The sequence below is a fragment of the Kuraishia capsulata genome, genomic scaffold, assembly GCF_000576695.1.
Source record: "Kuraishia capsulata CBS 1993 genomic scaffold, Kuraishia_capsulata_scaffold_2, whole genome shotgun sequence".
In the NCBI taxonomy this organism is placed as follows: Eukaryota; Fungi; Ascomycota; class Pichiomycetes; order Pichiales; family Pichiaceae; genus Kuraishia; species Kuraishia capsulata.
The window spans coordinates 506,143-518,856 of NW_019172951.1; the positions used below are offsets into that span (position 1 = coordinate 506,143).

The 12,714-nt window shown below is 46.0% G+C and overlaps 8 protein-coding genes across 8 annotated transcripts; 3 read left to right on the forward strand and 5 right to left on the reverse strand.

Moving 5' to 3' along the window:
• Positions 1-9: 9 nt before the first annotated feature.
• On the reverse strand, positions 10-426 carry KUCA_T00001555001 (uncharacterized protein; the record flags this gene model as incomplete). Its single annotated transcript, XM_022603747.1, has 2 exons — positions 10-242; positions 387-426. The coding sequence occupies 2 exons, from the start codon at positions 424-426 to the stop codon at positions 10-12; spliced, it is 273 nt and encodes a 90-aa protein (XP_022457597.1).
• Positions 427-1,988: 1,562 nt separating this feature from the next.
• On the forward strand, positions 1,989-3,899 carry KUCA_T00001556001 (uncharacterized protein; the record flags this gene model as incomplete). The annotated part of the gene is made up of 1 exon (XM_022603748.1): positions 1,989-3,899. One exon carries the CDS (start codon positions 1,989-1,991, stop codon positions 3,897-3,899), a length of 1,911 nt encoding a protein of 636 aa, XP_022457598.1.
• Positions 3,900-4,020: 121 nt separating this feature from the next.
• Positions 4,021-6,435, reverse strand: KUCA_T00001557001 (uncharacterized protein; the record flags this gene model as incomplete). The annotated part of the gene is made up of 1 exon (XM_022603749.1): positions 4,021-6,435. The coding sequence occupies one exon, from the start codon at positions 6,433-6,435 to the stop codon at positions 4,021-4,023; it is 2,415 nt and encodes an 804-aa protein (XP_022457599.1).
• Positions 6,436-6,646: 211 nt separating this feature from the next.
• Positions 6,647-7,066, forward strand: KUCA_T00001558001 (uncharacterized protein; the record flags this gene model as incomplete). Its single annotated transcript, XM_022603750.1, has 2 exons — positions 6,647-6,751; positions 6,806-7,066. 2 exons carry the CDS (start codon positions 6,647-6,649, stop codon positions 7,064-7,066), a joined length of 366 nt encoding a protein of 121 aa, XP_022457600.1.
• A 141-nt stretch (positions 7,067-7,207) lies between these two features.
• On the reverse strand, positions 7,208-7,997 carry KUCA_T00001559001 (uncharacterized protein; the record flags this gene model as incomplete). The annotated part of the gene is made up of 3 exons (XM_022603751.1): positions 7,208-7,755; positions 7,817-7,840; positions 7,937-7,997. 3 exons carry the CDS (start codon positions 7,995-7,997, stop codon positions 7,208-7,210), a joined length of 633 nt encoding a protein of 210 aa, XP_022457601.1.
• Positions 7,998-8,234: 237 nt separating this feature from the next.
• KUCA_T00001560001 (uncharacterized protein) lies at positions 8,235-10,172 on the reverse strand (the record flags this gene model as incomplete). Its single annotated transcript, XM_022603753.1, has 1 exon — positions 8,235-10,172. One exon carries the CDS (start codon positions 10,170-10,172, stop codon positions 8,235-8,237), a length of 1,938 nt encoding a protein of 645 aa, XP_022457602.1.
• Positions 10,173-10,521: 349 nt separating this feature from the next.
• On the forward strand, positions 10,522-11,400 carry KUCA_T00001561001 (uncharacterized protein; the record flags this gene model as incomplete). The annotated part of the gene is made up of 1 exon (XM_022603754.1): positions 10,522-11,400. The coding sequence occupies one exon, from the start codon at positions 10,522-10,524 to the stop codon at positions 11,398-11,400; it is 879 nt and encodes a 292-aa protein (XP_022457603.1).
• Positions 11,401-11,980: 580 nt separating this feature from the next.
• Positions 11,981-12,464, reverse strand: KUCA_T00001562001 (uncharacterized protein; the record flags this gene model as incomplete). The annotated part of the gene is made up of 2 exons (XM_022603755.1): positions 11,981-12,357; positions 12,416-12,464. 2 exons carry the CDS (start codon positions 12,462-12,464, stop codon positions 11,981-11,983), a joined length of 426 nt encoding a protein of 141 aa, XP_022457604.1.
• Positions 12,465-12,714: the final 250 nt, after the last annotated feature.

Consider the following 12,714-nt stretch of genomic DNA (forward strand, 5'->3'; position numbering starts at 1 on the left):
AGAAGCTTCTTAGGCAAGTGTCTTTTGGTACTCGAGCTTTTCCAACTCGTATCTCTTCTTGTCCTCTTCGGCCTTGGCTTCGTATGGAACCTTGCCAGCAGCGTCAAGGGCCTTCCACTTCTCACCGAGCAGCTTACCGATCTGGCCAAAGGCAATACCTGGGTTCTCGGCTCTGACAACATCTCTTTGCTCATTGGCAAAGAACATGTAAGCAGACAAGGATCTCTTTGGTGCGTTTGGATCTGGAAAAATGTTAGTAAAAGCGCAAAATGTAGCAACCTCAAAGACTGAAGGCGTTTTTGAAAAGTGGACACCCATTTGTAAACAATGAGACAACAGATAGACAATTCAATCGACAGTCATGTTGAGCCAAAAATATAACTTACCCTTCTTCTTTCTGGTACCTCTGATTCTTCTTTCAGACATTTTTAGTTCTGCAATTGTGATTAGTATAAAAAACAGCAAGCTTTGGAAAAGATCGGGAGATAAACAACCTCGAGAACGCGTCTGCGAAAGGGGTGTGTGATGTCGTGCGTAACTCATTTCAGGATGCTAGTCGGATTTCCAGATCTGGAAGCCCAGACGGGAAGGATAGTAAACAGAGCCGAAGTCTCTAAATACCCAACTGCTCTCGGGCAAATGGCCAGATAAAGCAGTACAGGATACCATCACTAGGTCAATTGAGGTGTACTAGAACCAAAATTGCTCGAGTGGGTGGTCAACAAGTAAGGCAGTATCAGGTCGTGGCTATGAGGCAATCAGACTCCAAGCATCTCCAGACAATTCCTTCTTCGAATACCCCTAGCTCAACCCCTGGAGCAGAATCTCGAAAAAAAACATCAACAACGACTTTAATATACCTGGAATAACCGCTAAACATTCTTTTATGACTTGATTAGGCCAAGGGTCCAAAACACGAATCCGGGGGTGACACACCCAAACGAGTGGAACCGTGATCCATGACACCAGTAACCAGACGAAGTAAAAAAATTAAAATTGCAAAGGGGTCAAGAAGGCCAATTGAGACAATTTAGGGAAATCCCAGCGTAAGAAAAGTGGTGGAGAGGTTTGCTGGAAAGAAGGTGCGCTTGACGCAGACGTGAGCCCGTCACTAAAAAAATATGGGGAACTTACACTTTGTGTTTAGCGTGGTAGCAGCTAGTTGTTAAGCAACAGTGTTAACTAAGGAAAGGTGGTAGTAGGGGATGGGCCAGAGTGAGAGGGAGGCGGCCGCCTTATGAAGATATCAAGTTAGGTACATCTAGGCCCGGACTAGGATATGCGCGGGGTCTGGGGGCTACCAATTCCGTGAACGATCACGTAAGCCTGCCTGAATCACAGTGTACCCATGTTTCAGCATGAGGAATTGTATTCTGTGTTTCGAAGCCAATTGAGTGCAACCAATTCGGAATTTCTGTATTATATATGTTGCCGGTGTAGTAATACTACCCTTGATGACTGCCAGTACTATCCTCTTCTTGTAGCTCCTTCACTGAACTTTCTATGCTCACACACGTCCTGCGCCTCGCCGGGTTGCGTTGACACTCTATGCGATGACAAGGCGATGTATGTGTAGACGCATGGAGCTGGAGTAGGCCACGGGTAAAAATTTGATTTGGTGCCGCGCTGCAATCTTCGAAATGATTACTACGTTTGCTTCACCAGGCTCATAATCTCTGTGTGGGCTTTCTAATACTCAATTTTGGCAAAATCCCATTCCCTACTCATGCCTTTTTTCACATTGCTTTCTCTATTGCCGAGGGCCTAGATTTTGTCGTGTACTTATCAATCAAAGTGGCCCTTTGTTGTACAACAAAACCAACCGCGGCTCCTACCTCTCTGTATTCAGCCACCATCAACTTTGTCGCGGTTACAATTTGCCCATTAAACGACGTGAACACTGCTCCGGCCCACTAGTTTAGTGCCTCTGTTGTGTACTTCACCGTTTTCTGTGTTTTCCCTTCGCTTCTCATTGCCCTACTCTAACAATGGCTGAGCCTACCGTTGGCGAGATTCCCAGCTCAAAACAGCTTCTCCAAACGCCCCAAATATCCCAAATATTGAATTCAGAATCAACCTTGGATGTTCTCTTGGCTCGGCTTAAGACGGGTATTCTCTCGTGTGAGAAATTCTCCAAGTTTCTCAAAAAGAAGATTCAGCTGGAACAACATTCAAGCATGGAGCTGAAGAAGAACTCCACGCGTACGATTGAGGCAATCGGCTTGTTCAGAAATACCGACACGCTCATGAAGAACCTCAAATTTATCATTTCCTTAGACCAAGAGATCGGCAAAGACGTGTACGATCCATACGTCAGCAGTCTGACCAAGATTGCCAACGATGTTCAGTCTCTACAGGATGGCTTCAAGAGACTACGCAAAAGCATCAAAGATGAAGCTTATAAGCGCGAGCAGGACTATAAGGATGCAAATCAGGCCTATGGAAAGGCCACGAAACGTGTTCGCGATTTGCGCGAGGAGCTTTCGAAGATCCGGAATGGCGATCCTTCGGGGAGAAGGTTTACGCGCAGAACGCGGACCGGTGCCCATGCTGAAGATGAGACGGCCTCAAAACTCAGAGATGCTGAGCTTGAATGTTCGCGTTTGAAGGATCGGGCTGAAAAACTGATCAAAGACCTCACTTTAATCCACAGGCCTAAGACTAATGAAAGGCTCAAGAACCTTATTCTCGAGCTTGATTCCGCGGTGAGTCTTGAGCTTGAAAAGTATGCCACTTTCACAGAGGCATCCATCATGCGAATGGGAAGGATAGTGCTACCAGTTGATGAGTCGAAGTCAATGATGACCTCTGCTGTTAGCATTGATAACGAGAAGGACTTGTACAATCATCTGGTTTCGAACTCAAAGGGCGGCAGGAAACCAGCTTCGGCGATTGGATCTGCTCCGGGATCAAGACAGGCCTCCGCTTCGTCAATCGAACCTCCAGTTCCCGTTATATCGCTTCCTGTAGCGACTGCAACACCTTCGACACCCATTCCGACTACCCCAAGCCATTCCAGTCAACTTCGGGCTGCAGAGGTTGTTCCTCAAACAGCTTTGTCAAGTGCTGGTGATGATAAAGAAATTGCGGCAATGCCGGTTTACTCTTCACTGGACCCTGCCAGTTCTTCTCCTACTCCACAGGCCACTAACGCCAATATGTGGGGACCACGGCCTTTAGATCCAGACGCTTCCACCATACCTGCGAGTCCGGTTCCTTCTGTTGGCAATGTCTCAAATGTCTCCACTCACACTGCTGTTCCAGCATCTACCAATCATGGGTCTGTTGGTACAGTCCAAGGTGTTTACGGAGTGCCTCTCGAAACTCTGTGTTCGATTTCCCAGAGTGGTGTCCCTGATTTTGTGATGATCTGTATTGAACTTTTGGAGAAATATGGATTGACTGTTGAGGGTATTTACCGCAAGAGTGCCAACAAGTCAAAGGTCGATTCTTTGCGTGACAAAATCAACGCGAACCCAGCCCAGACTCGCGAGATTTTGACTCCCGCCGATCCTCAGAATGTGGAGGATGATGTCTATGCGATTTCGACTTTGCTCAAGTCGTTTTTCGCGTCTCTTCCTGAAAAGCTGATTCCAGCAGTTTTCAAACCTCATCTTGAGAAACTCGCAAGCGAACCCACTGATGAAGAATTCGTCGCCAGCTCCCAGAAGTTTGTAGATTCCTTGCCAGATCCACAATACTTCACTCTCGAAGATCTTCTCAAGCACTTGCGCCAGGTATCTTTGCTCAAGGACAGAAACAGAATGACTGCAATGAACCTAGGAACTGTTTGGGGATTGAACATCCTAGACTATGACCCATCTCAGCCGGAAGTGGCTACCAGTCTGGCCAAACTGATAGAGTTTGCGCCTCAGATATACCCATCTGTTGACCAATGAATTGTATTTTGTACGTGTATATCAATTAAATTAAATTCGTTATATTTTCCTCAAATACCACTGAAAGTACATTTCGTTGGAAGACGTAAACAAGATCGTCTCTTCACATAGGTCCTCACTGTTAAGCGACATAGTCATAGCTATCCAAGCCATTTCTCGTGATGTATTCTTGATACACGAGACTCTCGATAGCTCTTTTGACATCCTCGATACCGTTGATAGTACGACCACGCTCTTGCAAGTGCTCTCTCAATCCCTCCATCAGCTCTGAGTGAGTGGCAGTTCTCCGTGCCTTCATGAACCTCACAATACTTGCACGCAAGAAATCGTCTGTTTCTATTATCTGGCTCGTCGTTGCTGCGGTTGATTTCGAGTGATCTTGACGTTTTGTTGGTTTGGTCATCTTGATCGTGATCCGCTTGGCCTTTTCCTTGAATCCATCGTTGGCACTGTAGCTTCCATTTTCCAATCGCAACAGCAATCTGTAGCGGCCCGTCGTAAGCACATTTATCACTTCGCGAAGCATCTGTGGATCCATTCCGGTGATTTGTAACAATTGGTCGAATGCAAGCTGTTCATGATCGTTGAATGCCAATAGTGTCACTGCATGGAACGAGGGACAGACTATCTGTTTGAGGTGATTCCCAGAACCAAATCTAGCATTTATGCTCACGTTGTGCAACGAATATGCCCAAGCAAGCGACTTGGAGTCAAAATTTCCTTTGAAAAAGACATTATAGTTATCCAGCTCTTTTGAGATCTCCTCCGGGAGGTTCAACATTGGGGATGACTGGACACGAGGCCAGCTTTCAGGATTGAGGCAGAGTATGGTCAGATCAGAGCTCTTCACAGAGGGAATGTTCTGATGTAACTTCCATTTCTCAAACGAGTCGAACTGCTGCTTCGATGCCAAGATCTCGTTCAACATCTGCTCAACACCAGTCCATTCTTCTCTCGTTGCAACCTCCTTGAACAACTCCAGAATCCTAAACTCGTTTTCAAGTGTGGGGGTGCCAAAAGACATCAGCATTCTTCTGGAGAGTTGGGATGTATAGTTACGCACCAGTGAGTCCTTGAGGAACCCAAGCGACAGAAAATGTTCCAATCCGCGGAGAACGTTGCTTTCCTGTTCTTTGCCGTTTTTGAATATCAGCCCTCTTGCATATAGGTCAAAGAATCTCAAAAGACAATCGTTGAACAGCTCGCTTTGAGATTCCAGCATGTCGTTGACTGTCATCTTGAGCTTATGGTCAAAGACATTCCGTCTTGGCTCGTGGTAGGCATCAGGTCTTGCATCCACGAAATAACTTTCCAGAAGAGAAGTCAGACGCTGAGTCATCTCGTTGAGTTTCAATGGCAGGTTGTGTCTTTCGGCATAGTCGCTATCCCCGTTGTATTTTTCAAAAAGTTCCTTCATCAGTCGCGCGACGTGGTCCGTGAACGAGTCCAAAAGTCGCGTTGGAAGCAAACCTTCAGCCCTCATGCAATATTTATATACAATTTCCAGTTGTGGGTCTTCGCTGACAAACCACTGGGGCAAAAGCTGTTCTTCAATAGCGTCGAATACGTTCTCAAACATGCTTCTTCTCATCGCGTTAACAATATCGCGCCGGTAAGCCCTTAACACTGACCTTGATCCGGCCATCATGAACATGCTCCTCAAAATTGCATCAGTCTTGGTCATATATTCCTCCAATGGGTTCTCGTCAGTTAGTTGGAAGTGCATTTTATACCCTATCTTTTCAAACAGATCAGGCAGTCGATTGTACAACTCCAGTCGTTGGTAGTTGTCAATCTCTTTCACGGAACTCAGATATTCAAAGAAAGATTCGGGTGTAACATCATTATTTTGCTGAAACATTTCCGAACCGTTATATGCCAGTCCCAGGAACACCAGATCCAAATAGTTTCTGCCCATCATCTGTTCAACTGAAAGCCCACTCTCGGAAGGTCCAAACGCCGAGGAGTAAAGTAGAAGTCCGTAGGTTTCAATCCTGGGATATTTGAGATACCCTTTTTCACGTAATGGCAACAATGTGGCCCATGCATCCTTATTGAGCTCAGTATTCGGTCTCAGATAGTTCATCTCCAAGTATACAAAGATCCTGCTCAGCTTATCCAAAGTTCTCTTGAGATTTTCCCAGCTTTTTGCCAGATCGCGAGGGGTGTTCTGTGGCTCCATGCTATCAGCTTTGCGAGCAAGATCGTTGACACCATGTTCTTCTATATAATCATGGAGCTGGCGAAACAGGGTACTGGCGACTTCTTCTGCCAGACCACTTTTGCAAAGCCGCACAACTAGTTGAGCATAATATTCGAATGAGTGATCCAGATCAGATCCATCGTCGTACAACACAGAGGAAATCATGTCCCTAAGAGTTTCCAAACGCTCTTTGTTGTGATACTCCGGGAAGGAGATGGTGTTCAACATTTGCCCCGAAGGCACATCGCATCTCCGAAGAGACTTGAGAAGAACAGAGCGTTCAACAACATCACTGAGAGATCCATATTCTGATCTACGTTCTTCGACAGACATTTTTGTGTTGGTAGAGTGAAATCTGCAGTGAATGCATAAAGATCATTAGAGATAAAGACAATATCATATCTGCTGCCAACGCGACGCGTGCAACCACCCCGGGCGTGTACTGGAACCCTGAAATGTAGATAGACCAAGAGAGCTCAGGAGTTGAACCTTTTACAACAAGCCTGATGCCATCCACTACTCATTTCATAAATAGAGGTTCAGTATGTCAGAGGGAGATTTGGATGCAAAGGGTTTGAGTAGCTTGTACAAGCGAAAGGGATATTTCGACCAGCAGCGAAAAGTACTGTTATCAGACTTCAAGCAGAGTGTAAGTGTTATCATTGTTAAAAGAAATACAGAGCTCTAACCAAAAATTACGCAGTCAGAACACGAGACTTTACAGCATATGTTGCGACAGCTTGTAGAGGAGAAAGTTAAGGAGGATCCTACAATTTTGACTAAGAATAAAGGTAAGATGGCTGCGTTATTGCAAGGATCAATTGCTACCAACTCGAGGAATAAAGAGATCTTGTCACTTGTTGAAAAGTATAGCAAAACGCGAACTGTTGATTCCAAGGAGTTGACTGCAAGCGTAAATGAGACAATGGAGCAACTAGAGAAGGGAGAAAAGGCTAAAAAGTGAGCCCAGCATTGGATGATTAGGTGTTAATGACTATTATTTGATGATCACTTGGAACTACTTCATAGCTATGACTTGAAATTTCAGCGATCAAATAACCTACCCAACACTATAAGATGAAAACATGAAAGAAGCTATCTAACGTTAACAACCGCAGGCTTGTTGGTCGTTTGTGTTTGGCCTCGACAAGTCCACGTTCCGAGACCTTCTGCCCTGCCTGGGATTGACTTTCTCTTCGATCGGTAGCTTCTCTGCAATGGACTTGAAAGACTCCTTAATCTCCTGGCCAGTTTTCGCACTCACCTCAAAATACAGTAATCCCAGCTCGTTGGCATACGCCCTGGCCTCGTCCTCGCTGACCTCTCTAGCACCTTCGTCTTCTTGAACCAAGTCTAACTTGTTGCCGGTGAGGGCAATCACGATGTCTGAGTTTGCCTGTCTCTGCAATTCCTTTATCCATGATTTAGCCTTCTCCAGCGACTCTTGCTTAGTGAGGTCGAACACAACCAGTGCACAGTTAGCATTGCGGTAATACATTGGAGCCAGCGACTTGTAACGTTCCTGGCCTGCTGTATCCCAGATTTCGAACTTGACGGTGGTATTGTGGTCCAACAGAATGGTCTGCGTCAGAAACGCGGCACCAATGGTGGATTCACGGAAGTCGTCAAATGAGTCCTTCACGAACCTATGCACTATGGATGACTGGTTGTGGTTAGTAAACACGAATAAAAAAGTATCCAAGATATTATTCACATACTTTTCCAACTGCACTTTCTCCTATAGTAGTATCAACTACGTTAGTAAAAGATCCCACTAAAACGCAAACACAATGACGTTTTGACCCCTAAGTTTTCCCCCAAACATCGCACATACCTAAGAGGACCAGTTTGAACTGAGCAAACCTTGGCTCTTCTGTGTTGATCGGTGCACTCATTTCCGATCAGAACTCTCTCCTTATCGCTTGAGATATAGTTTACCTTTGTTTGACAGCTGAAACAGGCCAGTCGATTCAGGGCTTGTTGGAGGCAAAGCTTTAGTTAAAGGCCAGGCTGCAGATAACGGGCAAAACTGATCTGCACACGACTTTAGATATTCATATGCCTAGTTCTACGAATATGCGAGATACCATTTCAGTGTTTCGATGAGACTCATGCTATAAATCTTTGTCTGCCTATGCAAGTTCTGGAGCATTATCCTCTAGCCAACTGTAAAGCTTCGCAATTCTTCCAGACTCGTTGCTGTCGTTCAAGTCTACCTCATTAACTCCCTTGCAAACCCACTCGTAAGCAAACTTGAGGCCAGGGTCTTCCATCACAAAGTCCACAAGCAGCTTTTTCTTAGTTGTGCTTTCATCCACACAGAAAGCCAGATGTTCCTGAGATCTCGAGAGAATGCGCGTAACGTGCTCGATAACCTCTTTCATGCTGCCATATTGTTGCAAGCCACTTGACTTGCACTCGGGATTCTTACACCAAGAGTTCCCGCATCCTTTGGTCAATTGAATCACATATCTTCTCTCAAGTCGTGACCGTAGTTTCTTTCCATCTGGATCGTGAACTGCAGCATAGGAGGGTCCGAAACAGACATCGCACAGGCCAGGCGAGTTGGTGCCATTGGACACTCTGACGCAGTTGACGTTGGAGCACACAGTGGGAACGGGTAAATGGCTCCTCTCGAGGTCATGGAGTTGTAGGTGGGATTTCAATTCTCTGAGCTTGGTTATCCTGTCACATTTCGGGCACTCGGTGGTTCTTGAGCCGCAGTCGAACTCGTGGCCCGAGAAGCTCAAGAGTCTAGCTTCGGCTGTAGACTTTCCACGAGGCAATTCGAGATGACAAAACTGGCATTCGTGAAGCAGTCCCTCACAAACAGTTGCTCTGTGTAATGCATAAGCTATGCGGTTCACAAACGAGGGCTTTTCCTCGCAGTCTTCACAGGACATTTCCGTGTGGTTCAAAGACTGGTGAATGTCAAAAGATTCGGGAGTATCTCCATATGAGTTACAATCCTCGCAATGCCAGTGGGATTCAGGAACATGCTTTAGGAACACCTTCCCGCAGCCCTTTGGACATCTGATGTTATTTCTGAAGCAGAAATTCTGGTGCAAAAACAGTGAATTTTTGGCCACAGTAGCCCCACAATTGGAACACTCGATGTTCTGGTCACTCAAGATGATCTCATTATCGGATTTCGTCGGCATAATTTGCTCGGATGAGCCGATGCGTAGTTCAAATGATGAGCTAATGCCCGTCCAGCTGACCGGTAGAACGAAAAGAGTCTTGCCAAAAAGCGGAGAAGCCCGGTCAATCGTCACGTAGTTAGCCGAGCCTTTAGGGCCAGCAATAGAAGACCAAATGAAGCTATCCTTGGCCACATATTTATTTGTGGAAACCAAAAGATCGAAGCCACTCGGATCCGCGCTGTCTCCTACCAGAAGGCTTGCGGTTATGCTCGGTGTAAAGGAATCAGCATCTAGGACGTGAAATGTAGAGTTGGTCTTCACAGTGTAGGAGCGACCCAATTGGAGCTCTAAAGGTGGATCCTGGTTATTCTGCTCTGAACTTGTTCTTGCCATCTCCCGGGCCATTTCATCGTTTAAAGGCTGGATATCCAAATCGAGATCTGTATCTATCAAACAAATCGAGTTCGCTGGCTCAGTTTCTGCCACTATAAGTTCGTACACCTTATGGGGCTTCTCTATGTACAGGATGTCACCCTTGGTGAGAGTTGTATAAGAACTCAAATTCGCCTCCAAAAACCACTTCCAGTTGATGATCTCGGGGTAAATCTCGGTCAGTCTCAAACTCAACTTGGTACCACGCGGCACATCGTCACAAACCTCTATTGCAACGGTGTCGCCACTTGCTAAACCAAGCTTATCGGCTATTAGCGATGGCAACTGAACCTCACCTTCGTCCGACGAAAATTCTTTTACCCCCACAAAACACCGAGCCTGGCCGCTTCGGGCTTCGAATAACAGCGGATGTGGCAAATCCAACCCACGAGCGCTGACCAACTGCTCCAGGATATCTGCGGGCAGAATGACCTTATCTGAAAACCGAGGTAGACTGGCTCCATTGCATGCAGGCGCATATGTCAGGTTGACCATCCCCGTGTGTTTTTTTCTTGATCTATGGTTTCTGCGGGCCTCACTTACCTCTTCCGTTGGATGTCCGGAAAAGAAACACCCCAAGAGATCTATAATGATGCCTCTCTTACCGAAAAGGGGTTGCCTCGCAGAGAACAAACTTCGCAGATGAGCTTCTATTGCCTCTTTGGGAAGGCGCATCGGGCCGCCGACCCGCCGCACGAAAATATTTCATCTGAAATTTGATAACAATCTCCGGAAACCTAAAATATATTTTCTTGCATACACGCTATACTATATACAGTGCAATGCCCCCAGACATGCGATCTTGTAAAATCTCATCAAGGGAAGCACCCTCTACCATATCCCCATGTCCAAAGTCTGGTTCATATACGGTTCGCCCCAGGGCATAGGACACGAGCTTGTGGAGTACGCGCTGGGTCAGGGCGATAAGGTGATAACGAACCTGCATTCAACTTCTCTACAGAAGCTGGGTGCCATGGTTGTTAATCTGAATGTCAACAGTGATGAAGCCAATGTGAAAGAGGCGATCGACGCGGCCTATGGCTTCTACAATAGGATCGATGTCGTGGTCAACAATACCGGCTATGTCAGCTATGGAGCTCTGGAAGAGGTCCCAGCTAGTGATCTCGAGACTCAATTCCAGGCAAACGTGTTTGCACCTGCTAGAGTCAATCGCTGTGTTCTGCCCTATCTCAGGAAACAAAAGTCGGGTCTGATTCTCAATGTGTCATCCAGATCCGCCTACGAGTTTACTCCCTGTCTTTCCTACTACTCTGCCTCGAAAGCTGCACTTAGTCAGTTAAGTGTCTGTCTTGACAACGAGATCTCGCATTTTGGTCTGAGATCCATCGCTATTGAACCGGGAATGGTGAGGAAGTCTGCTTCGTGCCGCAACCTCGATGGGGTCCAGGACCTGCTCCATAACCACGACCCAACCATCACCGACTACGCACCGCTTGTGGAAAAAAGCCGAACAGACTTTACTAGCTGGGAAGGCAAAGAAATTGGTGATCCCGCGAAACTCGTGTATCAAATATTTAACCTCGCACACGGCATCGAGCTATTCAAGGACAGGCGCCTGCCGTCTAGATTGGTGCTGGGATCAGACTGCATTAGCGCCGTGCACACAGAAGTTTCGATGATGACCCAAATGCTAAGTGAATGGGGCGCGGTCATCAGATCTACGGATCAAAAAGACTGGACCCCTCCGCCTTTTACCCAATAAATTTTGGGGTAGACATCAGAAAATTCGACTTTTGCTTTGGGTTGGTAGTCAGCTGGTCAGCTGGTCAACTGGTTATATTGGCAATCGGGAACTTATCAGTTACTAAAACAGCAGCTCAACTCTTTTTCAATTTTTTCCCGATTTCCAGCAGAGATTCTGCTCCATTCCGCATTCTAGCCATATCCCGCATCCTCTAAAAAATAGAAGAATCGTGGCTAATCCAAGATGCAAGCTGATTCCAGAAGAGGAATAGTGAAACATCTCCGCGATGCCATAGAGGTGATAACGGAATTTCAGTGTAATGCGCTGAAAAGACTCCACCTTTTTTGATCTAATCACGAATACTACAATGGCAACCCATTATCACAAATGCTATCACAATCCGCTAAAAAACAATATACATACTTACTCATGTGACAATCAAACAGTTGTAGACAAACTTTTCACTTTTCGTAGGGCTTTGAAATTTTTTTGTGGGTTTCTCGCGTGACCCATCAAAACCGGAGAAGTCGTGCTCTCGCGAAAATAATTTCTATCGTGCACCCAGTGAAAATCCGTCAGCTCGATTAACCATCAGGCGTTACCAGAGTTCTTGAGGGTTACTGGCGAACTCCCCGTAGTCCGCTTTGTTGTAAATGGAAAGCTCAGTCTCGTTCTCAATCCCGTAATCAATCAGCTTCTTGCTGCTATTCACATCCAACACCCAATCGTCGTGATCCAGATTGATAACCAAATTCATGGTTTTGGAGCCATGGGCATGGGTATAGATTTTCAAAGAGTCGTAGACAACATTTCTGTAGGGCCGTAACGAACCTGTTGTGTTGATGATTTGCACCACCTTGTCCAGTAGATCATGGGCAGTGAGCTCGCGAAGGTTTACATCTCGCAGGATATAGTTCTTGACGTTTCTGTAGGGGAAAGACTTCACTATGCGAATGGTGAGGGTGGCATTGGTAGCTGTGGTTAATGAGTTAGTTTCGGGACTTCTGAACACTCAAAATATGCACAAACATACCCGGACGTGCGGAGGAAGTCAATGGCTCGTCCAAATCAAACTGAGACATTGGATGTAACGATCTACTGATAACACTATGTGGAGTACCACGAGTGAAAAATGCTCGACCTGAGACCAAGTTGCAATTGCAATGCACTGCCCGAAAATCGAACATTACCTAATTGGGCTTAACTACCATATTCTTCAAGCCTATTTCGGCTATCGGCTATACTCTCTAGGTTAAACAGTATCTCCTGATGCCTAATTGGACGATACCGATAAGTTCCTGCATTTGTCAATATCCAGTATAAATAGAAGTT